General features: G+C 50.0%; 1 protein-coding gene across 1 annotated transcript in view; it reads right to left on the bottom strand.

The window, feature by feature from the left end:
* The window catches only part of LOC144819903 (uncharacterized), a 75,256-nt gene extending 50,696 nt beyond the window's left edge, over positions 1–24,560 (bottom strand). The window contains exons 1-2 of the mRNA XM_078677611.1: positions 24,092–24,560; positions 7,577–7,624 (exon numbers count right to left, since the gene is read on the bottom strand). Coding sequence (XP_078533737.1) covers positions 7,577–7,624; positions 24,092–24,560 — 517 coding nt within the window. The remainder of the gene's footprint in view (positions 1–7,576; positions 7,625–24,091) is intronic.
* Positions 24,561–26,177: the final 1,617 nt, after the last annotated feature.

Here is a 26,177-nt window from a genome sequence, read left to right as displayed (position 1 = left end):
GTGAACTCCCACCATTTGTGCTCCAGCACCAGGCAGTACTAGCACCAGCGAGGTTCTTCTTACAGTTGTACGATCGGCAGAGTCAGTAATACCGGGCTGGGGTGAAGAAGAGAGCACAAAATGTTTAGCCTGTAGTTGGACCTTCAGTAGCAGGGCCGGACTGACTACCGGGCGTTTTGGAATGCTGCCAAGCTGGGGGCTGATTTCACTGCAGTGGGGCCTGATTTCGTTGGTGACCTGCGTGGGCTTTGAAATAAACAAAGCAAAACGAATTTCGCTCAGCACACGCAGGTCCTCATCAACGAAATCAGCCCCCAGCTCAGCAGCATTCCAAAACGCCCGGTAGTCAGTCCGGCCCTGTTCAGTAGGGGGGGAGGGGAGAGGACATTACTTCTACAACTTGAGTGACTCTTATATTTCTTAATACCTCGTCAATTTCCTCTTTTAACCATCGCATGGAGCGAGACAGGATGAAGCTGTATGAAGCTGCAGGTCTACAGTGGGCTGGCATATCTTAAATCCTTAAAACGCACTTAAGAGTTTTCTTAAAGCTCTCTAAGCTCTCTAAGGGTGTGATAAAGAGGTGACCCCCCCTCTCAGCTTTCCAGTAGTGCTTTGCATTGTGTTCTGCCTTGGGGGAGAAAAGAACTAGAAAAAAAAGAAGATGTCGCTAGTTACAAAAGCAGTGGCAAAACTGCGGAATAAACTTTCTAAAGCTGGGACAGGAAAGGTTTTTTTAAAAACAGGTCAATCACCTCCGACACCAACACCGGTCCTAGCGTCCAAAGGTGCTATGAGAGGGAGAAGGAATGCCCAGCAAAGAATTAACTTAAAAGCAAAAGTACTGGCGCTGGCTGAGAAAAATAAATTGCCTGGGCAGAATGATTTTGACAAAACATCGGAGGAGGAGGAGGAAGAAAAGACCCTATCGGAGCTCTCGGCTGATTTAAGTATGTTGGCTGTGTGGGGGGGGAGAAGGTGGAGGAGAAGGAGAGGGAGATGGAGTAGGGGATATTCTTAGCAGAGAGAATGACAGCTCGGCAAAATCTAAATAGTATCCTCTCTTCAGTAAAACCCCTGTGATACGGGGGAAACCTACAAGTACACCACAACCAAACAGGGAGGGGCAAAAGGCGGAAGATGAAATATGCCTACAGGATATGCAAGGCCAGAAAAACATATCTACCCCGGCCCATCCCCTCCCCGCTCAAGCTACAAACCCACAGCCTATATCGGAATTGAACTTAGGGCCAGAGGCTCTAGAAGCAAGTACAGCTATTCATGGGGGATCACCTCCGACTAGCCAGCCACCGATTAAAGTAGCTCAAGCACCTCTACAGACAGCGCAAAAGGAAGTTGGGAAAGAGATATTGACAGACTTGCCGGATTCTGTATCTAACCCAGGATCAGAGTCGGAAAAGGAAAAGGGAAAGGAGAAGGAGACACCCCTCACTTCAAGAGACAATGAAAATCTGGGTAATAAAAGATCTGACCAAGACACCTCAACACAGGAAATGCTTACAATTATACTGCAGGAATTACGCGGCTCGTGTCTCTGCCCTGGAAGATAACGTCGTCATTATGCAAAAAGATCTCCAGGTGTTGATCAAGAATAAGAGCCAGATGGAATCAAAGCTACAAGACTAGAGAATTATAACAGAAGATGCAATCTGCGCCTTGTGGGAATATCGGAGGGCCTGGAAAGTGTTGAGATGATGAAATGGACTGAGTCTCTGTTGAAAAAAGCAATACCTGAATTACAAGGAGACCTCACAATCACGAGAGCCCATAGGGTACCTGCGCATAAACCCGCAAATCCTAAATACCCACGAACCATCCTAATAAACTTTTCTGATTATAGAATTAAAGAGCAAATCCTACATGTGGCAATATCAAGGAGATCATTTACCACCAATGAAATTAAAAACTTTAAAATCTTCTCTGACATGTGAGCAGCCTCTGCCCATAGATGTAAGGATTTTGTTAAAATGATTGACTCTTTTAAAGCTAAAGGGGCACAGGCGATGATTGTGCAGCAATCTAAATTAAAAGTCATAGCCAAAGGAAAAATGTTTATCTTTACAGAAATATCGGAAGCCCAACACCTTTTGGATGTTCTTATAAATGTATAAAGGAAAAAGAGAGTTTGTGACCATAAGGCTTTTTCAAGGGACGGGTGTGAGGTGAATCAGGGGGCGCAGCAGGATGCAGCAAGATGGCATCCAATAAAAAGAGGGATGAAGAGGTAAGGATAGTGGGACAAGCTGGGGTTTTCTTTCTTTCGGGGAGGGTGGGATGGGGTGGTGGTGGGGGTGAAGCAGTTAGAAAAAGAGAGTTCATAGACAGATATCATTTTCTTTTTTTTTAGTAAGTTAAGGAAAAGGATACGGAATGCTGCTAAGGAAGGATACTGTCTTTTATAATTGAATCATTGCACATATTGCACATTGAATATCGCACTTTAATCCATTTTTGCATAATTGTTAGAATTTGTACTGTAGTATTTTGGGCTGATTGGTCTAATAGCTGCTTGATTTTGCACTTTAAATAGCTTTTTGCACAATTGATACAAATTGTACTGTAATATGCTGGTCTAAATGCGTGATTTGCACTCTTTCGTATGATTTGCCCAACCCTCATATTGGGTATGGTAGATTTGCGCAATTGACACAACTCAATGCCCTGTATTTTAGTCCATTGTTGTCCTATTAGAAGAAGAGATTTAACAAATTAAGCGGTCACTTATTTATGCGTTTTGCACATTTGCACAAGTTGCACTTTAGAAATGTATCTTTGCACATATAGCACAAGTTGCACTTTAAACTAGATGCCTTGGGGTGTATGGATAAAGCAGGCCATATTTTACCCTTTTTCGCTACATCATGAATAGGAGTAAACTGCTAATCCTGTCTCTTAATGTTAACGGTTTAAACAATAGGCGTAAAACTTGTGCAATAGAAAGCTGGCTAAAAGGTCACCATCCAGATGTGATCTTTGTACAAGAGACACATTTATGAGCCTCAGCAGATGCTAGTAAAATGTTGAAAAACTGGGCGGGTTTTTATTGCCCAGCTGTGTCAGGAACAGCTCAGAGGGGTGTGAGCATCTACATAGGTAAGCATGTCCAATTGCAGGTTGAAGCATCTCATTCAGACGCGAAGGGCAGATGGACATTCTTACATGGGCAAATAAACCACACAAACATGATACTTGCTACAATCTATGCACCAGTTGTAGATGACCCGCTCCCGATTTTACAGTTTAAACAAGCACTGTCAGGTATACCTGGTCAGATCATATGGGGAGGTGATTTTAATTTCTTGCAAAATCCAGTGGTTGATTCTACAAAAAAAGACCGAAGGCAAAATAAACTGCAAGTAGCCAATGCACTCTTGAGTTGTAAGACAGATTTAGATATTTTAGACAACGGGCGGCTTAACAATCCGACCAAACGTGACGTGAGTACTCTTGTTATTCAGCAAAATATGACTCGTCATCAAGGCTAGACTTTTTTCTAACCTCCCATAATATGGAAATCAGTAAATATGAACATATAGTGAATGCCTTCTCAGATCATGCCCTCATTAAGATGGAAACCCTTTTAGGGAAGAAAGATGAAGAAACATCAAGAAGGTGATATTTTAATAAACTTAATTTAGCAGATAAGCAATGGTGCACAGATTTAGAGAAGGAGATTACTTCCTTTTTTGTTATAAATAAGGACTCTGCCCCCATTAATATCACATGGGATGCTTTTAAGGCTACACTGCGAGGCATAATTACCTCAAAAGACATAACAAAACAAAAGGCTAGAAAGGAGGACAGAATGGCAATGGAAAATAGACTGGCCCATGCAAATCAAGAATACTTTAGAAATAGGACCTCGGACAATAGGCAAGAAATACTGAATGCAAAAACACGAATGAGGGGATTCTATTATGACTTAGGGGATAGGGCAAGTAGAATATTACTTCAGACAAGCTATGAAGATAGCGCGTATACGGGAAGATTGTTAGCTTGGCAAGCAAAGGAAAAGCAAGTCCGAAACAGAGTCGAGTGTATCCAGCACAAAGTAACTAAAACTTGTTTAAAAACTATGCCACTAATAGGTGAGGTGTTTCTTGAACATTATAAAGATATCTATCAGACATCACACCAGGTCTACTCAGAAATGATTAATGAATTTCTGCAGGAATTGCCAATTCCAATTTTGGAAAATGATATCAAAGAGCTGCTGCTAGCCGAATTCACGAAGGAAGAATTGGATGCGGTTATCAGCTCTTTGACCAATGGTAAAACTACTGGAGAGATTGGCATTCCTCCTGAAATTTTTAAAGCATTGTCTACAGCCCTCTGCCCCGAATTTTTAAGACTTGCAAATTATTTATTACAAGGGGGCGACCCACCTGCATCTTTCCGCACGGCAGTAGTGGTTAGTATTTTAAAAAAAGATAAAGATAGCGAAAATGTGAACTCTTATAGGCCGATAAGCCTTTTAAATACAGATTACAAAATGTTCACTAAATTACTTGCCAACAGGCTAAACAAGATGGTGGGATTGCTCATCGGAACAGATCAGTGCGGTTTTGTAGCAGGGAGATAGCTTTATACTAATACACATTTTTTATTAGAGGCACTCGATTATTTTAACACCAATAAGGTTGAGCCACAGATTTGGTTTTTAGATGCTGAAAAAGCATTTGATTTTGTTTCTTGGAACTTTATATGAATTCACAGGCCCAAATTTTTATCAATTCTATGAATATAGGGACATGCCAAATAAATAGAGGCACCAGACAAGGTTGTCCCCTATCCCCGATTTTATTTGCTCTATTTATAGAACCATTAGTAATTGCAATTAGGGAAAAAAAGAGCCCATACGGTTCCAGTTCAAGGAATGACGAACATAAAATTATATGCTGATGATATTGTTCTCTTTCTGAACCCAAAGATAGAAACCCAGACGAAAGTTATGAGAATCTTTGCAGACTTTGAAAAAATAAGGGGTATAGGATCAATAAGTCCAAAACAGAAATTATATTATGCAATTGCGGTATGAATTCTCTTTTATTGGAATTTAGACAGACATACAACACCTGTCCAAAGAGGTATTTATGGATTTATGTAACTGAGAGAGTAGAAGATCTTTTTTCACTAAACTATGTTCCACTCTCGAAAAAGGTACACTCTCAGTTAACACGATGGAATCAGTTGCCGTTATCAATAATAGGACAAGTTGCACTAATTCGAATTACTATTTTCCCATTGTTCCATTTTCTTGTTAGTGCTGCTCCTTGTGCAATACAGACCTCTTTTTTTTTTAAAGAAATAGACAGTATGTTCTCCTCTTTCTTATGGACAAACAAGATACCAAGATTGGCACTTAGCACTTTAAACTGTTCTGTTGCTGATGGAGGACTATCTCTTCCAAATATCAGAAATTATTATTATGCGACATTTGCACATCACAGTTTTAGATTTAATTTTTTAGATCCTCAAGAGGTAGATAACTTCTTTATGAAAAAGATTCTAAGGGAGTATAAAATATTAGATCCTACAAGAGTTACTAAGTCCCCGAAAAAAGTGCGCTATAAGACCTTACAATGGTTACTTAAACAAAAAACTGAGCTTTTAACACACTACAATATTTTACGAATCAATATCTCAACTAGGCTCTCGAATATATACATGGGGGAAACAGCTCTGTTAGAGAACAATATACAAAAACTGTGGGAAGAAAACGGGTATATCCAGATCCAGGATTTCACCTAGGGGAACTGTTGGAAAACCTGGGCGGAGATTGAAACGGGGCTTCAACATCCAAGCACAATCTTAAGATGGTCATTCATTAGATTGAAATCCATATTGGAAAAATTAGATATGGAAAGATTGTGTTATAAAACTATTATTAGTGAAGCCCTTAATTCCCCCACACAACGAAAAATTAGTAACTGGATTAAAATCTTTGATGACAATAAATCACTTTCACTGTATGAAAAAGCTAGGGATAGATGGAAGAAAAGGGAAGGTATACAGATTCTTAAACCAACCTGGAATAGGCTTAATAAACTCAATGCAGTTGTTTTTCAGAGGGGCAAACTTTAAACGCATGCAATTCTATTCAAAATGGTTGATATATAGAACATTCTCGTTCCTTCATAACATATACCCGCAAATGGAAGACAAATGTTTCCGCTGTGCAGAAAAAGGAACTTGGACGCATATCATTTGGGAGTGCCCAAAAATCCAGAGCTTCTGGGAGGAGATCAAGAAATATCCTAAAATTATAATTGATCCCCTTATCTCACTCGATATATCCACTGCAGTTTTGGGTTGCTGTCCTGCTACCTCATTACACGAGGAAGGCTTGTTTATTGCAGCTTTAACAGCAAGATCTTTAATCCTGCAATTGTGGAGAACAGAGAAGGTACCTACTTTTAATGCATGGAGATCAAAATTGTCCAGAATACAAGAATTGGAAAAGAAATAGGCAATAAGATCAGGAGCAGTAAGAAAGTATGAGAAATATTGGCGTGTGTTTGAACTATAAGATAATATTGAGTAGTGGATATGAAAGGATAAAATATACGTGTAAGTATCTGTTCGGGTATAGCACTTTGCACTTTAGTTCAAGTTGATTTTTTTTTTGTACCTTTGTTACATTTGGTATAGAGGGATAGGGTATATATGTAGATATACACCCTGATTTAGCACTTTGCACTTTAATTTACCAGGATCTTTTCTGTATTTATGGGAGTTTCATGATTGCACTACTGAGTATTATGAAATGTATATTTATAATACTGCATTATCTTGTATCTTGGACTCAAATCAACTCCTTCCTTTTCAATATTTTGAAATAAGTATTTATATATGACACTAGTGTATGTTGTTAAGCCTATGAAATCTCAATAACATTTTTTTTAAAAAAAGAGTACTTAGTAGATAGGGCTTTGTGTCAAAAGCCATGGATGGGATTGCCTCTAAACCACCCATGTTACGCCCCCTTGAGGCAATTCAATGCAAGGCAGCACTAGTGCTACTCTGTGTTATTTAGGGGCTACTTTCCTGGACAAATATGGTTTTGCGCTGGAAAGTAAATCGGAGCAGAATCCCAAGTAAACATTTTGCACTGGGTTGCATCAAACAAAAATGAAAGAAGAAAACTAGTCTGTTCGTTACATTTGCAGCGGCGGCCAGCACAGGTAAGCGTGGTGGGTTGGGGTGCCGGCGGCAGTGGGGGGAGTCGACAGACGACGGAATAGGTATTATTTATTTATTTCATTATTCCTATTCCATAGTCTGTCGACTTCCCCCCCCCACCCTGCCCCACCCCTTACCCGCCCCTGCTCCGCCGCACTGCGCTTCTCTGTGTCGCCCGCCACAGTACAATTGAAAGCAGAATAACCGATCTTTATACGTAAATAGTGAGGCACATAGGCCTAATTGAAACCGGTGGCAGAGAAATAGTTGGAATGTTGCCTTTGTGTTATATCAATAATTATTTTTTCAGACATAACTCCTACGTGTACAGAACAGCTGACAATGAAACAATAAGGTAGAACAAAATCTTTACCTCGCCTTAACTTGGGTTTTCTTTCATTTGTTAATGCATCCCCGGGATCTGGACACAAGATGGAAAGATGTTATTTAGTAAGATGACCTTGAAACATATTATTTAGTAACACGTCCTTCAAATGTAAGGATACAAACACATGTGGTATTGTGAAATGTCTGTTTATGTCATATTAAAATAGTTTCAGAGGTAAGAAAAACTGCTAAGGATTACTGCCAGTGGAAGGATATTTGCTGCACCAAACGAAGTGATATTTTGCCTATTGGTAACAACATAGTGGTCGCATAGGACTGCCTTGCTGTAGAACGTAGGACTGGCTGTGATTAAAACAAGCATTGGCCTAGCCAATAGGTCTCGCCTTTGGGACCTGAAAAGTATTTAGCTAAGCAGCAAATACACGCAGAGCTTGCCCTGGTTGCTGTTCAGTTTCGAAAATGTATGTTATCACAGCAGGAAGAGAGATCCAAACAAGCAGTTTTGTTACTAATGTTGTGTACCTTCGAATCAACAGATGTTAATACCAGCATAACACACTCTCAGGCAGATTTACAAGCCCCTTGCGCCACTTTTGCGTCACTTTTTACATGGGAAAAGGGACGCAAAAGTGGCGCAAGGGGACTTGTAAATCTGCCCCACTGTCTTTAAAATGCACTGAATACCACTACCTTGGCTAATAATGACATCTGTTATTTACCTGACTAAAACACTTGCAGAAATCAGCAGAGCAGTAGGTTTTAAAAAACATAAGATATCTTTGACACTAAAATGTCCGACTTGACTCAAACATAGCCTTATCCTTTAACATTCCATGTCATTCCAGTGCTTCCACCCACAAACAGCACCATACATACATCTTAAAACTACACAATATGGGATGTGCCAGGGTCTGATTCCCCAAACATTGCTCTGCTCTACACACATTAAGCTGTGCTGCATCAATACCCACAGAAGCCTGTCACTGTCCATACATCCCCCTGCATCTATCACGCTACACAGAGAAAAAAAGCAGTTCCAGACAACACAAACACATGTGCAGATGCATTTGAAGTAACTACTGCAAATATGATGCTGAAGACACAGCAGCCTATCCTGCGGTATGGCCTAGGAGTAAGCCATGGGCTAAGCCAAGCTGAGGGCCGTCCCACGAGCGACTGGTGAGAAGGGGTTGCCTTAGATGCCTCAAGCAACAGCACTTTAATGAGTGGAGTCGGGGAGCTGTGCGAAGGCCAACCCACCCACCTGAAGGCCCGGGCCACCATGTAAGCTGGGTTGAGTCAGGGTGGGGCTGCAGATGACGACAACCAGACGCCGTGAACTCCCCAACAGTTATGCCAGATTTTTTTCACAAGTTTGAAGCCCAAAAGCAACTAAATAGTAACCCAAAGAAGCCCAATGCTACAACTCCATTAACTTGTGTAGCCTGACCACAATATTCAAAGGCGTGAGCTCTGTGTTTTCACATTTTTTGCCTGGCGATGCTGGGGAAGCAACAGGGGAGGAGTTGCACTGCGCCATGCAGAGCGCTAAGCTCCGCTATTTAAATGTAAAGTTAAAGCAGCGCAGTTTATAAATAAATGAAGGCACGCCTAAAATCTTTTTTATAATTAAGAATAGAAGCTTTGAAGTGGCAAGCAGGATGATTTGTTGAAAAGGCACGGGTAGACTAAAGGAACTAGCTCTGGATGCAGTGCTATGCACCCACAAGTGACGAGGAGGCGCCGGAAAGAAAAAGTAGTACACTAAAAGAAAACATATAGTCACTAGTGAAAGGATCCATGTAGGAGGGTCAGTCCCCAGGGCGGTAACAAAACAGACGCAAAGCGGGGTAAATGAACACTGTGCACCATAAAGGCAATCGATTTTTTTTTACAGACAGACCAAGCAACCAATCAAAAAGTGGGGGCATGTTTAAAGCCCACAGACAGATTACAGCATGCCTCGTAAAGTATGCGCGCTGGCTCTAGGCTCAACCTAAAAAGCATAGACATTTTTAGGTCTCGCCTACAAACAGCTTTAGCTGTCATCGTTAAAGACCTATTGTGGCTAATATCTCAAAATATTTACATCTAGTAGGCTTTCCGTCAGCCGTTGAGCTTGATTAAGTGGCTTTCTTGTTTCTTTTACCTGCTTTTTTTATTCAACAGCTTTCCTCCATATACTTTGTTTGTCTCGCCTCAGAAGCTTTTATTCTTTACTGTTTTCTGATTAGATTACTTAGGTCCTTCCACTACTTGCATTTCTTTTTTTCAAAACCAGATTTTATTGACATTTCAGATAGGGATTGCGGAAACATTCACAGCTCTCCAGACACTGGAGAGGCCGTAAGCAAATAATCATGAATCACAGTGGCAGCAATCAGCATGAGAAGCAGGATAAGACAAATGACATTAACCTCCCGGATCCCCCCCTCCAACCCCCCAACATCCCCCCACCCGGTTCCCACTCCCGCCCTGTTCACGATGGTCACCAGGATTTAAAACAACAGAATCCGTACAGAGATATTGATGCACTCTCACTCTTGCCCCGGCACTCATGACAGTTGATCCACCAGCATATCCTGCTGCGGCGGCGGCTCCAGCCACAGCCCCCTATAGTCTGCCCACCTCTTCCAGATTTTATAGTGTTTTCTGGGGCAGCCACAGGCCTCAAACACGGGGCGTTCCAGTCCCATGCAATAGTCCATGCCCCGTTTCCAGACCCCAATCGGGGGCGCCCCAGGATCTTTCCAGGCACGGGCCACATCTCGCTTAGCAACTGTAAGGCCCAGGAGCAAAAGATGCCTCTTATAGACGTTGCCGCCCACTTGCTCCAAGACATGCAGAAGACCCAGCTGCGACGTGCGCGGAAGCTGCCAGCCCAGAACCTCATCCAAGCAGTCCCAAATACGCTTCCAATATCGTGCCATGGCCCCACAAGTCCACACCGTATGCAAGAACGTGCCCATTTCCCTACCACACCGCAGACAGTCAGGGGAAGCAATCAGTCCAGCCCACCACAGCCTCTCTCTCATGTAGTAAGCCCTGTGTAGGTATTTAAATTGGATAAAGCGCAGCCGCACGGCGACAGCCGCCTCCCTCGGAGCCGCAAGAGCCTCCCTCCATCCTTCCTCATCAATGACGCCCACATCTCTCTCCCATTTGGACCGGAGGCCATCCAGGGAGGACGCACAGTGTGTGACTAGGGATTGGTATATGCATGATATCTTCTTCTCCGTCAGTTCACCCATGAACAATTTAGCCTCTATGGGACTAAATTCTGGTAGGGAGTCCAACCCCTCCAATGCGGGGGAAATAGCATGGCGAAACTGCAGGTATTTGAAAAACTGGGTACTCGGCATTTCGAACTCGTCCCTCAACTCCTGGAAGGACTTTAGGGTCGTGCCCCTCATAACGTGTCCCAACGCCGAAATTCCTATTGAGTCCCAGCCACGAAACCCCGACAGCGTCAACAAGGCCGGCAGGCGGCCATTCTGCCACAGCGGGGTCTCCCCAGTCAGCCTATTCCACCACCCCATACGTCTAAGTGCCCGACGCCAGACCTGAAAGACAGTTTGCGTAACCATCGGGAGATTCTTCCTTTTCCCTGCCGAGTAAAGAAGTGTGTGCAGGGTGTCGGGTTCCATTAAGTACCTCTCCAGAGCATACGCCGGGTCGCCCCGATCCCCATACCACCATTCATTAAGTATCAAGAGATGGGACACCTGGTAGTAGGATAGAATGTCCGAAGACGCCAGGCCACCGCAGTATGTAGAGAGGAAGCAGGTGCGAAGGGCCACACACACCGCCCCCCCAGCCCAGAGGAAACGGCCCAATACCGAATTGACCTGGCGGAACCATTGTGGCAAGATGGGATATGGATGGTTCTGCAGTTGGTAGAGCAGGCGCGGGAGGGCGACCATCTTAAAGATGGCCGAGCAGCCATAAAGATTCAAGGGCATGCGGGACCACGTCTTCATGTCCGATCGGACTCTGTCCCAAACCGGAACGACATTACGCTCCCATGATACCCCGGGGATGTCAGTCAGGAATACCCCTAGGTACTTAAGGCCTCCAGTCGCTTTTTGTAGAACCGACGCCCAGGCACCGGGAGCCACCCCGCCGCCCAGTGTCAACAAAACAGACTTCCTCACATTGAGGTTCAGCCCCGACACCTCACCAAACACTCTCATAATCTCAAGAATTCTGGGGCCCGACCTGTCGAGGTCTGTAAGAAAAAACAGTACATCGTCCGCATATAGCACGATGCGGTCTGACGGCCCAGCCTTCCACTCGAACCCCTTCATTTGTACATCAATTCGCACCCATGCCGCAAGGGGTTCCATTGCAAGAGCGAACAGGTATGGCGAGAGCGGGCAGCCCTGCCGGGTGCCCCGCCCGATGGGAAAGGCGTCTGAAATCGCACCCGCCACCCGCACGGACGCCATCAGGTTGGTATACAGTAGTCGCACATACGAGAGGAAGTGAGGACCAAGATTCAAGCGGGGCAGAAGTGCCTGTAGGTATGTCCAGCTCAGCGAGTCGAAGGCCCTATCGATGTCAGCCAGTAGGAGCGCCGCCTGGGTGCCGGTGGCTTTCATCATCTCCAGAGCCACTTGGGCCCGTCTGATGTTGTGCCTAGTGGCCCTGTGGGGCATGAAACCAGCCTGGTCCGGATGGACCAGAGCGGTAATGAGAGGCAGGAGGCGATTGGCAAGCGCCTTCGCCAGAATCTTCGCCTCTATATTTAGAAGAGAGATAGGGCGGTATGACTCGTGTCTATCCGGCGGTCTCCCCGGCTTGCAGAACACCACTATCTCGGCATGTCTCCAATCCGTCGGCAGCCGACCTCGTTCCCTAGCAGCATCCAACGCCTTCTTGAAATGGGGCCCTAACTGAAGGTGGTATTTTCGTAGAAACTCGCACGGGAAGCCGTTCGGCCCAGGGGCCTTCCCTGCATTCAGCTCGCCCAGCGCTTTGCCCAGTTCCTCCGCAGACAATGGAAGCTCCAGATCAGCACGCTCCTCGTCGGAGATCCCCCGCGGCGGGAGATCCACCAGAAATTTGTCTACATCTGCCGCCGGAAGGGAGTCTCTGGGGGCGTATTGCGCCTCATAGTAGTGCGCAAAGCTGGCAGCCAGGGCCTCAGGATCAGTGATAGGGGTCCCGGTCTCATCCGTCAGCGCCGGCAGCGTCTGAGCCTGGAACGCACCCTGGCACAGCCTGTACAACATGGAGCTGGATTTATCCCCCCACTGGTATATTCTACTCTGCGTTGCAAGCCATATATGGCGCGACTCCTCAAGCAATAGGGAAGCAGCATCATTCTGCGCCTGCAGGAGCCGCCGCGTATCCTCCTCTGCCCCCGTCTCCGTAGATCGCGCTTCCAAAGTGCGGACGCGGTCTTCCGCCTTCTCCAGGTCCTCCTTCCGAGTCCTACGGGCCCTCACACACCAGGCTATATCTACTCCTCTGAGTGTTGGCTTCATTTTTTTTTTTTTTTTTTTTTTTTTTTTAAATAATTTTTATTGCAGTCATGCCTGTACAGGCCCATACATGCGCAAGTAGTTTCATAAGAATGAGCAGATATACAATATGAATTGGTGGTCAGTACACAGCCGGTATGCCCACAACCCGGGGGTCGGGCGGCGTTGATATCTCTGCGCTCACATGCCCGATGTCCAGATCAAAGGAGTAATCGGTGTCCTGATCGTGTGCATGACTACTTTTACAGTCCTACTTAACTTATGCGCTAACCCCCAACTCCCACCCCCGCGCAAAAACCCAGAACTCCCCCCTCATCCCACCCCAGTCACCACCACCCATCTAAGGCACTTATAGCGTTTGTTCCTGGAGTACCAGTACCTGTCCTCCTGTGTATCTGATGCTCTCGGGGCCTCAGCTAGTCTCTGTCTCCCTTCCTGCCTCGGGGGCCTCTTCCTCCTCATCTGCCTCGTTGTCCCGGAGTGCCTGCACCATTACTTCCCAAGCGGTCGCCGTATCTGCCGCCGTCTGGCTAGGGGACCTACGCGCAATCTGGTATCTATATGAGCTGTCAGCCGCCGCCCACTTCAAGAATTCCCGCCGCCACCTCCGCGGAGTTGGCCCCAACCTCGCCTTCCAGTTCCTAGTGATCTCCCTCTTAGCCACCATCAGTCCCATATCAATGAACTTGCTCGTGAGTTTGTTTTTGGGGGTATGGGGAAACCAGTGCAGGATGCATTCCGCTGGTCCATAGTCTACGGTCCTTTCAGTCACCTCATTCAGCACCACCCCTATTTCCTGCCAATATCCCCGCAGGGCCGGACACGCCCACAGCATGTGCACTAATTCGGCCCCCTCAGCTAGGCATCGGGGACAGGACGCTGTTTCCGCACCGAAATATCGCCTGATCCTTCCCGGAGTCATGTATGCCCTATGTAATATGTAGTAGTGGATTAGTTGGAATCTAGCGTTTCTTGTGCTGTTGCGGGCCCTTCGGACCAGCTGTGCCCATGTCGTGTCTGGCATGTCCTTACCCAGGTCCGCCTCCCACTTGGCTTTCAGAGATGCAAGAGGAGGAATGTTCTCTCTTATCATCCGATTGTAAAGGCATGTAACCGCCTTGAGTGTTCCCGCCGCCATCATAGTGTACTGACACGCTGCTGCCGTCTCGGGCTCCTCAAGCCCCGTGCCCCAGTGGGCCTGCATTGCCCTGGTTACCGCCGCGTGTAGCAAAAATCCCCCTCTTGGGATGTCAAATCGCTCCATTAACTCCTGAAACGGGATCAGCGCGCCATTTTCGTACAGGTCCCCCACCACCTGCACGCCCGCTTCTTCCCATCCTTGCAGATGTGACCAGTCCCCGCCATGCGGCAGGGCTGTTAACATGCCCAGAGGGATCTCCGGTGCGTACGGGCGCCGAATACCGGCTCTCCTCTGTCCCCGGTCCCAGCAGTGGCGGTACGTGCGCTGCTCCAGCGATAAATCCCTATTGTCCAGCCGCTGTTGGAGAGTAATATAAGCCAGGACATGCCTGGGCGTTCCCCGCAAGATGCCATCCTCCGGACCCCGAAACACCCTTGCAACCTCCTGCGTGAAGACCTGCAGTTGGGCCGCTAGGTAATAAAGCTCGAAGTCCGGGACCGCTAACCCCCCCTCATCTTTCGGGCGAGAGAGCGTGGCCAGCGCCACTCTACACCGTCCCGCGCCCCAAATGAATGTCGTGATCAGAGATTTAAGTAGTCTAAAGAAGGAGCCAGGTAGCCAGATCGGGAGCGTCCGGAAGTAATATAATAATCTTGGCAGTGCAACCATCTTCAGCAAGGAGATCCGGCCAGCCACCGATAGCGGCAATGTGGCCCAGAAGGTCATGCAGCCCCTCAATCCACGCACGCATCGCCCCAGGTTGCCCTCTAGCAAGTCTTCCGCCTTATGGTAAATTTGGACCCCCAGGTATTTAATACAGGCAGGCTCCCAAGCTACTTCTGATCGGTGGTGCGGCTGGGCAGCGCCCTCCTGCAGCGGGAACAAGCTCGTCTTGGGCCAGTTAACTTTCAGGCCCGACATCTGTCCAAAGCTCTCTAACAGCGCCTCCGCTCCCTGCAAGTCCTCAACGCCGTCATGGAGGAACAGCAGTAAATCATCGGCATATAGCGAGATGAAATGTTGCCCGTCTCGGGCCTGCACTCCACGGAAGTGCCGCCCAGTCCGGGCCTGAGCCGCCAGCGGTTCTATAGCCAGTGCAAATAGCAACGGCGAGAGAGAGCAACCCTGTCGAGTGCCTCGTTCAACCGGGTATCGGAGGGACACCGTTGATCCCACCCTTACTCTCGCTATCGCCTCCGCATAAAGGACCTTCGTCCAATGAATATAGCCGGTCCCCAGCCCGAACCGTTCCATTACAGCATAGAGGTAGTCCCACTCTAGACTGTCGAAGGCTTTTTCGATGTCAACCGAAAGGACCAGTTCCGTCCCAGCTCCGCCGTCCAACCCGTCTATGAGGCGGACAAGCCTTCTAATGTTGATTGTGGTGTTGCGTGTTGGTATAATACCATTCTGGTCCTCGTGCACGAGGTCCGTCATGTGTGGCAGGAGCCTCGCTGCCAGTATGGAGCTCAGGATCTTATAGTCAGCGGTGAGCATAGAGAGTGGTCGATAGGACGCCGGGTCACTACTCTCTCTGCCGGGCTTCAGTAGTGGGACCACCAATGCCTCCCGCATTGACTGCGGTAGTTGGCCCGCTGCCTTGGCCTCTTTATAGACGGTCAACAGTCGTGGGGCCAGGATATCTAGATATTTGCCATAGAATTCTATGGGGAGCCCGTCTATTCCCGGCGACTTGTTTCGTGCCATGCGTCGCACCGCCGATCTGATCTCCCCTAACTCAATGTCCGAGCCCAGGTCTTTCGCCTGCTCTGCCTCTAGCCGTCGTAGAGGTAGACCCGTCAAGAAGGGTTCTGCCAGGCCCGGCCGGTCTCCCGGGGCACTCTTATATAGGCCCTCGTAATACTCCCGGAAGCCGTCAACTATGCCCAACTGAGTGTGCTGTACTACACCCGACGTATCCCTCAGTTGGAGTATGGGAGTGTACCGTCTAGTGGGGTTCGAAAGCCACGCCAGAAGGGTGCCCGCCTTGTCGCCGTCCACATGGGAGCGCAGCACATACCTCTTGAAGTCAAAGGCTCGAAGCCTCTCCACCTCAACCGCTACCGCCTCCCTAGCCGCGCAGAGTGTCTCCTGGAGTTCAGGGTGTCCGGGCCGCTCCCTTTCCGCTTCTCTCAGCCTAGTATCCGCCTTAGCCAGATCGCCCAGCAATACTCTTCGCACACCTACATAATCTTTGATGTAGACACCCCTCACCACTACCTTAAAGGCGTTCCATTCCATCGCCCTGGAGGACGCCGTCCCTTCATTTTCCGCGAAATATGAGGCCACCCCCTCCGCCAGGGCCGCCTCGAATATGGGGTCTTCTAAGGTCTCAGGCCGTAGTTTCCAGATCGGGATCCTGGGTGTCCCCGCCACCCAAGCCAGCCGGATCAGGAGTGGATTATGGTCAGAGATCGTTCTCGACAGGTACTCCGATCCCGTGACGCACGGCAGTACCCCCCGGGAGCAGAGTATCGTGTCCAAGCGGACATGCAAGTCGTGCAGTCCGGAGAAGAATGAGTAATCCCGGTCAGCCGGGTGTTGCCCTCTCCAGACATCCGTTAGTTCCCAACTCTCTTGCCACTCCCTTCTACCTCTAGATAGCCTGTGTACCGGGGAATCGTGCAGGGGGGGCGGGACCTATCCAACAAAGGGTCCGTAATGGAGTTGAAGTCACCCCCCATCAGGACCGGGCCCGCCAGGGAGTGAGCCAGCGTACCTGACAGTGTCGTGAGGAAAGCCAGCTGGTCCGAATTCGGGGCATAAACGCTAGCTAAGACCACATCTCTACCTTCCAGCTTCCCCTCCGCCACCACATACCTCCCTTCCTGGTCTACCCATTGGCGCGTGAGCTGGAAAGGTGTGCCTGCTCTAATCCAGATTAGGACCCCCCTAGCATATGCCGAGTAGCTGGTATGAAAAACCTGTCCCCGCCACCTTCTCTGCAGCGCTGCCCCCTCCTGCCGTGTAAAATGCGTCTCCTGCAGCATGGCAATGTGCACTCCCCTCCGCACTAAATAGGCATGTACCTTGTGTATGCGCTGCATAGTGTGTAGGCCCCGCACATTCCAGGTAATACAGTTCAAGTTATTCACATTAGCCATTGTCCCAGCGATCTGATCGACACATTTCCTCCAGTTCCCGCCCTTCAATGGTGGTGATGCCCCCCCTTAACAAAACAAAACATCTCAGCAGTCCTACCCGTGGTGTACCCAGGGTCAATAACTTCAAAAAGGGTAAACAATCCCCAACTGTGGAACCCCCCCCCTCCCCCAGAATAGGCCCCAATACCAAGATATCAGTCCCCATCCAAACTCCCACACCTGATCGACCCAGGTCGTAACTACACAGCCGTAGCCGTGGGTGCCTTAAGGGCCTACGGAGTGCGGCCTTGTCCAGAGGGGGGCTGCGCCGCCTAGCTCCTCGCTCCCTCCCCAATTCCCCATGTCCTCTCTGCTACGAGGTCCCCGGTGTGCCCCGGCGCCCGCTATATACTTAGGCATGGGTCCCCCTCCCAGCTTCCCAAACATTACCCATAGTCTTCCGCCAGCAGTTCAGACATTCAGGATCTCGTCCGCCGTCTGCGGCGTCACCAGCGGCCCTCCAGGCCAAAGAATCTCAGAAAGGTCCGATTCTGAGCCGGAGGCCGATACAAGAGCGTCCGAGTCCAAGGCCCCCCCAGAACCGGGGCCCTCCGCCTGACTCAGCTTTCCCACTTCCAGTAGTGCGGCCTGCCGTTCTGCCTCGGTCTGGGAGGCCGTTGGTCCCATCTTCCCCTGCCCTCGTTTCCTCAGCCTCCTCGACCTCCGCGGCCGCTGTGGCGAGCGCCCCCGCTCCTTCTCCCGCTCCCCCCGTGCTCTGGCGCCGTCCGTCCCAGCCTTGTATGTCTCCCACCAGTCCCAGGCCTCTGCTGATGTGTTAAAGAAGCTCGCCTTGTCGTCCACCACCACTCGGAGCCTGGCTGGGAAAAGCAACGAGTAGGCAATCCCCTCATTCCGCAACTCCTTTTTGATTGTAAGGAAGGAGGCCCGCTGCTTCTGTGTCTCGAAGGTGAAATCCGGGAAAAGCGTGACCCTGCTGTTCGCAATCTGGAAGGGGCCATCCTCTCGAGCTCTCCGCAGGAGCAAGTCCCTATCCTTGTGATGAAGCAACTTGGCTATGATCGGCCTGGGTGGGAGCCCGGGCTTGGGAGGCCCTGAGGGGACTCTATGTGCACGCTCCAGTGTGAAGAAGGGCGAGAGCCCTTCCGGCGCCACCACTGTTTTCATCCATTCCTCCATGTAGGCAACCATGTCCCTCGCCCCCTCCGTCTCTGGTACGCCCACGATCCGCACATTGCTGCGCCGGCTTCTATTTTCCGCGTCCTCCGCCCGCCTTTCCAGGGTGCGTATGCGGTCCAGGGCTTCCGTTAGCTTCCCTTCCATCACCTTGTGAGCCGGAGCCAGGTCCTTGATCACCGTTTCAGCGTCCTTGACCCTGTCTTTCAATTTGTCGTGGTCCGCCCGGAGCAAGCCCAGTCCCGACGCCACTTGCGCAATATCGTTGTGGAGCGCGTCTCGAGTGGCCGTTATGGCTTCCAGTATCCGGTCCTGTAAACGCTGCAGGTCCGTCTGCCCGGTGGGGCCCCCCTCCGCCGCATCAGACGGCTCAGCCTCCTCCGCCTTAGTCCTCGGCTTCCCCATTGTGGCTGACTTCGTCCTGCTCGGTCTGCCTGGTTGGCAGAGACCCCCCGGGCCACGGCCTCACGGCCTGTCCCTGTACGCTACGGGGTCGCGCTGTCGCAGATGTCACACCCCAGCAGTGGCGCCTGCCGTGGTTCTCGGCCCCCGGGGGCTGTGGATGTTCGTTCTTTCTTCCCTCGGGCCTCAGCCACGTGGCCGGCTCCTGTGCGCCACGGGATCCCACTGCTCTGTTGCCGCACTCCAGAAGCAGCGCCTGCCGTGCAGTTCGCTCCCTGGGGGACTATGGTATACCGTCTCCCCTCTCCTGGGCTAGCAGCTCAAGTGTGGCGCGCTATCGGGAGTTTGGCGCTGTCGGGGGACCGCTGCTGGCCTGCAGGGCGTCTCCGCTACGTCTCCAACCACCATGCGCTCAGTCGCGGCGGGGGGGCAACGAGAAAAAGGAGGTGGGGGGCGGGGGGGGCCCCGGGCCGTGCTGCAGTAGTTCCCGTTCCTCGTGGCCCACCTCTCAGGGCTGCCCCCGCTCACCCGCCATCAAGTTCAGTGCCCAGGGCTGGGTCGGAGGTCGTCTCTCCGCTCTCCTGGCTAATGAAGCCGCCTGGGAGCTCCGCCTGCAGTGACATACCTGGCGGCCCTGTTTCCTAGCGGTCGCGGTCGCCGCGCACCGCAGCCGAGGGTCAAGGAGCTCCTCCCGCTGCGGGGGGTATCGCCGTTGGGACCGTCCCAGACGGCGGCCGCGCCCCCACCGTGTGCTCCGGGTGTGTGGACCGCTGCGCCGCCCTCGGTCAGTCAAGGCTCCGTCGCGGCCGCCATCTTGCACGCCGCCGTTTCTCCCTTCACTCAGGCGGCCGCTGCGACCGGCGGCCGATCTCGGCGCTGCAGCGCCGCCAGCAGCTCAGATCTCGCCCGGCCAGTCTCCCTCAGGTCCGCCACCGGCTCCGGGGCACTTGCGGGTTCTCTGGCCCCGTTTTCAGGAGTATTGTGGGGAAGGAGGCACGGAGCTCCGGGCTCACGCCGCCATCTCCCTCGGCGCTCAAGCCACGCCCTGAGTGTTGGCTTCATGGCCTCCCAGAGGGTCACCGCGTCCGAGCCCTGCCCCTCATTGTCTTCCCAGTAGTGAGCAATTGCTTCACGCATATGGGACTGGTAATCATCTCGTTGCAGGTGCCAGGTAGAGAGGCGCCATCGAAACGGCTGTCGCCGTCTGTCAAGGAGGATATCAATTGTAACGGGGGAATGGTCCGAAAGCCCCCTGGGCAGAATAGCAGTCGACGCCACTCTTACAATGACGGCGCGCGGGACAAACAAATAGTCCAACCGCGAGAAGGAACGGTGTACCGCAGACACGTAAGTGAATTCCCTACTGTGCGGGTGTTGGCAGCGCCAGGCATCCATCCATCCCATACCTCTTACCATATCGCTCAGTTTCGTAGGGGCAGCCACTAGCTGTCCGCCATCAGGCCTACAGCGATCCGCAGATCCATCCATTACATCATTCCAGTCGCCACCTATCACTGACAAGACGTCCGGCACCTCAGCCCAGACCGCAAACAGCTTCTCCACCAGAGACCATTGCAAGGGGGGGGGAGCATACACAATACCAAACACCACTTGTTCCTCGCCAATCATTCCTTTGATGAAAACATACCTGCCCTGGGCATCTATCCACTGTGAGGAATGGGTATAGGAAACCCTACGGTGGACCAAGACCGCCACCCCCCGGGACCCCCGGGCAAAGCCTGCGTGGTATACCTGGTGGTAGCCATATCGTTGCAGACTCAAAGTCTTCGTACCGAGGAGATGGGTTTCTTGTAACAGGAGGACATCAGCCCTCTCCCTTTTCCCCTGTCGCAGTACAGCCCCCCTTTTGATTTTATCGAGCATGCCCCTCACGTTCCAACTCACAATTTTTAACGTAGCTCTGGGGAGCTCCATTGTAGGACCCTTAACCGCCATCAAATGTAAGTGAGCTCAGCCGCCCGGGCGTAGGAGAGCGCAATTGCCCATATGACATAATTCGAACCTGGTGAACCATCGTGTGTGAACAAGTTGCCCCTGTGGACCCAAACATCGTGCATCCCCCTTCCCCCAACCCCCTGACCCAACCCCAACCCAACTCCCAGCAAACCGACCACCCCCCTCCCCTATACCTCAACAACATTGAAGTACCTGTCGCGGTGCAGGAGCGCCCCAACCCCCAACGGGAGGTCAGCGGCCACCCACTCCAATGGATCCCCAAGAACCTCTCCCCCAACAGTCCCAACTACCCAACCAGCCAACAGACTCCCTCCCCTAGCATCTCCCACTTTAGGAGGCAAAGCCCTTATAGAAGAGCTACCTAAACCGCCCCCGGCACCCCACACCATCCCAGGATTGATAAAATATAGCAAGTAGCAATTATGCAGTCGAAAAGCAAGCCGCAGTCCAAACATACACAGGAAAACCTTCTCCCAGCGGGAGCCTGTAATCATTACTAGCAAGTTCAGTCCCCTGAGGTACCACCGTCCTTGCCAGAGTGGTCAGAGTCCGCGGGTGCGCCATCTCGCTTGACTACTTGCATTTCTGGAATGTTATTTTCTAGCACTCCATCAGAGTGGTGATGTTTTCTTGCTCTCAACCTTGTGCACTGCTTCACACTCAAACATTTTCGTTCTCTTTTTTGGGAGGACCCAGCAGCTGCAATTTGCTGCTCCAATGCTCCTTACCAAATGTGTGCTTTCTCACACATTGTCTTTTGTAAATGTATTGCCCCAAGATAGAAAACCACAAAAACAGATTAACCCTAGATCCCAAACTACAGCGATGCACCACTCCTTCTTAGTCTGCAATTACGTAACATACCATTACAAACCATACCATAATATACCATTACATAACAAACATTTGTAAAGTGCACATTCATCCCTTGGGGCAACTTGGCAATAATTAACAGATACGTATTGGTACCCAACACCATAGTATTCATTTTATCAACCTCTGAAGGAAAAAAGGCTAGATTGTCCCACCAGGATTCAAATCAGTGACCATAAGGTCAGCAACAGATTCCTGGCAGGATACATTAACAACATTGTCCATACCCTTTTCACCACAGTGAAATTATTGTCATGCACCACAAATAGAGAACAGCAAGGTGGTTCAAGGACCACTTCTTCATATTCAGGATTAACACCAATGTCCAGAGTATAAATGGTGAGACTGTTACACCCAGTTCAACAAGTCGGCATACATAAATCACTAAATAGCAATTATATACGATGTTAAAAAAAACACCACTACACCCAAAAATAACCACATAACAATTCAATTTATTGTTTCAGCTTTCAGCCATACAATAATTAATAAATGCAAAAAATAACCATATTAGCGTGCCATGAAAAAGACAGGGTAAAACTCCAAGGTGAGCTAAAAATACACACAAATGTACCAACAAAACTACACCTTGATAAGCAAGGGCCAAATATCTGCCTGAGTATTTTACCTGTACCGTTGAATCTCCACTGACTCCCAAGAAGGCGAAAGATCAGGTTTAAGAAAATATGGGGCCTATTTACAAGGTAGTGGCGGAGCACGGAGTTAGCCTCCTTGGCTTAAAGCTGCGCTGCGCCACTTCTGAATCGCAGGGCTGCACCCTATTTACAAGAATACGGTACAGCCTTGCATTCCCCCCTGCGCTGATGCTAATTTAGATGCCTAGCGCTGATGCGGGCACTATTGTGCCATAGTGCAAGAGTGCCTGCATTGAGGGGAATTATTGTTTATGTGCAGAAAGGCGTCCCTTCCTGCACATGAACAATCTTAACCCCTTCCATGCTGTTGACGAAACCATGCTGTCACGAGCCACGGGTGGCGTGTGCTCCTGACTGCATGGTTCCGTCATGCCGCGGCCGATGCGCCCACACGACACTGATTCCCCGCCTGTGCGGGCGACTTCGTGAGTGGGCGGAGTCGTGACAGAACCATGCCGTCATAAGCACAGCCCGCCCATGGCTAGTAACGGCGTGGTTCCGTCACAAGCATGGCGGCGCAGCGCGACCCCCCTCCCCCCCAGCACTGCGGCGGAATTACCACCGGGGCCAAGGGGTTAAACTGTGTTTTTTAACTTCTATGTGTGCTGCTTAATGCAGCAAACACAGAAATTGCACCAATTTTTTTATTATTATTGTTTATGTGTAGGAAGGGACACCTTTTCCTGCGCATAAACAATCAATCACTTTTTGCTGTTTCTATATGTGCTGCACAATGCAGCACACATAGAGACAGCAAAAATGAGGCAAAATTAAACATTGCTCCTTGTTGTGTCAGGATAAAACCAGGTTTTCCCTGTTCTTAGTTTTAGCGCTGCCCCATATTTACGGCGACAAAGCGGTACAAGAGAGGGTGGTGATGGATGGAGCATCTGAACCAATCAAACACTCACACCACACACACGGGACATATAGAAAATGACTTACCCTCAATACTTTCCTGCCTATAACGTTCATACATTTTCATAACTCTCTTCCCACTTGGAAGATTATCAGATTCCTTGAATACCAGTGCTCACTATCTTTCTAAAAGGAGCAAATCGACGCTTTGGCTACTGTGACACTACACCACTTCTTCTTCAACTCCTCAATAAATAACCTGAATGTTGTCACAAACATGCAAACAACATAAATAGGTTTTATATAGCGCTCCATAATGCACATTTCTATGAGTTGTAATAAATATTTTCTGCCCTTAGAAGAATGGATGGCTGAGTTGGCCTTGCCAGGATTTGAACTCATGACCTGAAAATCAATACATCAACAGAAAGTGCTTAGCTCGCTCAGCCACTTAGGCAAATTAGCAGCATTCCTATTCTAAAGGTGGGCCATGAAACTTCAAGATCTTAACAACTACATGAAGGGGTGACCCACGGTAATCTTGGAATTTCTCAAATCACATGGACATCTGGCCGCAGCTGACAATATACATGCATATATGTCACTCTACTCTTCACATGTAATGACCTAAAACATGCAGACAGGCACAAATGAAAGTGCATCACTTGTCCTTCTGGGCCCATCAGACGATTCTGACACCATAAACCACTCCTTGTTAATACACGAGAAACTGAAACCAACCCATCCTTTCTTTGTGACAGAATCAGATCTCCTTAACTCCATTTTGCTCTCTAACTCACCCTCTCACCTCCAGGGTACACCAGAATCCCACCTCTTTAACGTGTACTTCAGCCTACTAGCACCCCTCACCTGCTCCACAGAGCTCACATGTACAGTACCCTTTGCAGGTGTCTTCTATAGCCTTAGAGCCAGACGTAATGGGCTTTACCAGCCAAGGCCCGCTCCGGGGGCGGAGCTTGCCGGCAACCGTGATGGCCGCTTGAGCCCTCAGCTCCGTCATGCCTTGACAAAGATCCTTAATTATTTTGCACCTGAGCGAAACTAACGGTACTCCCTGCCCTCCCCAGAGCCCTCTGTCCGTCTGGAAGTCTGCGGAGCCCGCTTTGCCGAGTCGGAGAGCCACAGGAGACGAGAGAGAAGCTGCGTCCGGTGACGAGCTGGCAGGCCCTGAATCCTCGGACCACAGTTGCCGGCCTCCCCGGGGAGCGTACGTGACGTGCGGACAGAGGCAGTGATACTGGGCGGTCCGGCCCAGGAGGAAGGCGGACCCCCCCGAGATTCGCAGAGTGGCCACCGCGGCAGGTGAGAGCGGTCTCATGAGCGGTGGCACCAGAGGTCGCGCGGGCGGACTCCCGCCCTGATCTTCGGCGGCAGTGCATACGGGAGTACCAGGAGAGTAGCAGCTGTGGGGCAGGGACTTGGAGCTGGCCCGGTTCCTGGTTCAGGTCTGGGCCTGGAAAGTGCAAAAGAGCAGAGGCATAAAAGGACACTGAATCCCTATAGAGATAGTCACAGCGCTGCCAGACCCAGCAGAAAGAGGCTGACATACCCCGGACGCCCAAACGCGAGAGTGGAGTGTATGCTAAGATTGGTCTCTTGCTATAAGACCAGTGCTTGAAAGCTGTGGAAACTGCGACTCTGAATTGCGTCATAGCTCAGCAGGAGTACTTCTGAGCGCAGGCTGAGAGGGTGCAGAAGACCTGAGACCCAGCAACCGCTATGAGATCCTAGGCCCTACAAAGAGGCCCCCCCCACCCCCTGCGGCTGGACAGAGGCGGGCCTGACGGAGGGAGACAGCGCGGCAGCAGCGCCCTGCCCGCGCAGGGGACAGAGAACGAGCAACGAGAAAGTGGTCATTTTGGGCTGGGGTGGTTTGGCCGGGAAGGAATAGACCCCCAAGTAGAGCGGACACGACTGAACAATCCGCTCAGCGGCGACAGATACCAGCGTGGTGGCAAAAGCACGCGATCTAGAATTGGGGCCTGGACCCACAACATAGTATGACAGAGGAGAGCAGAGGTGCTGAGACCTTGGGCAACCTGACCTGAATAGCCGGCGGGAACTGGCCCAAGATGCTCCCCAAGCACGGCTACAAGAACAGCCCGGAAAGATGGTGAAAGGAGACAAAACACAGAATAAATGACCCTTTTCGCAGAGGCGCTCGCAGTTACAGGGAGCTCCAGCAGCGGACCATGCGGCGGCGCCACCGGAGGATGAACAGGCGATTGGATCGGACACCAAGTCACTCCTAATTTCGATGGAGAAGGGTATACAGACAAGTATATCTTCGTTGGGCTCTAAGATAGACGCATTAACTTATAGGATGGACCGCATGGCAGAACGTTTGGACAAGCACGGAGAAAGACTCGACATGACGGAGCGTAGAGTCACTGAAGTTGAAGAAGCCCAGACGGAACTAGACACGGGACACAAAAAACTAGAAAAGCTTATGAAAACCCTACAGGACAAGACGGAGGATTTGGAAGCCCGCTCACGACGCTGTAACCTCCGAATCACGGGGTTACCGGAAACTACCTTAACAGGCCCCATGGAAACGTTTGTGGAAAGACTTCTCACAACTCTCCTGGGAGAGGGGGCATTCTCAACAATGTTCATGGTGGAAAGGGCGCACCGCACCCTGGGTCCGAGGCCGTGCCCGGGCGCCCCCCCGTCCTATAATCGCAAAATTACTTCATTATCGCGAAAGACACTGCTCTGCGGCTGGCGAGGTCAAAACCTTCTCTGCAATATGAGGGATCGGCCATTTCATTATATCCGGATTTCACCGCTAGGGTACAGGAGGCACGCAAGCACTTCATACCATACTAGAAGCAGCTTAGAGACCTCGGCCTAGACTATGCAATGCTGTACCCGACGAAACTTAGGGTGAATCAGCAGGGTCACTCACACATATTCACGGACACGACTGCACTAC

The sequence above is a fragment of the Lissotriton helveticus genome, chromosome 2_1 (assembly GCF_964261635.1).
Source record: "Lissotriton helveticus chromosome 2_1, aLisHel1.1, whole genome shotgun sequence".
Lineage (NCBI taxonomy): Eukaryota > Metazoa > Chordata > Amphibia > Caudata > Salamandridae > Lissotriton > Lissotriton helveticus.
This window is presented reverse-complemented; position numbering and strand designations above follow the sequence as displayed.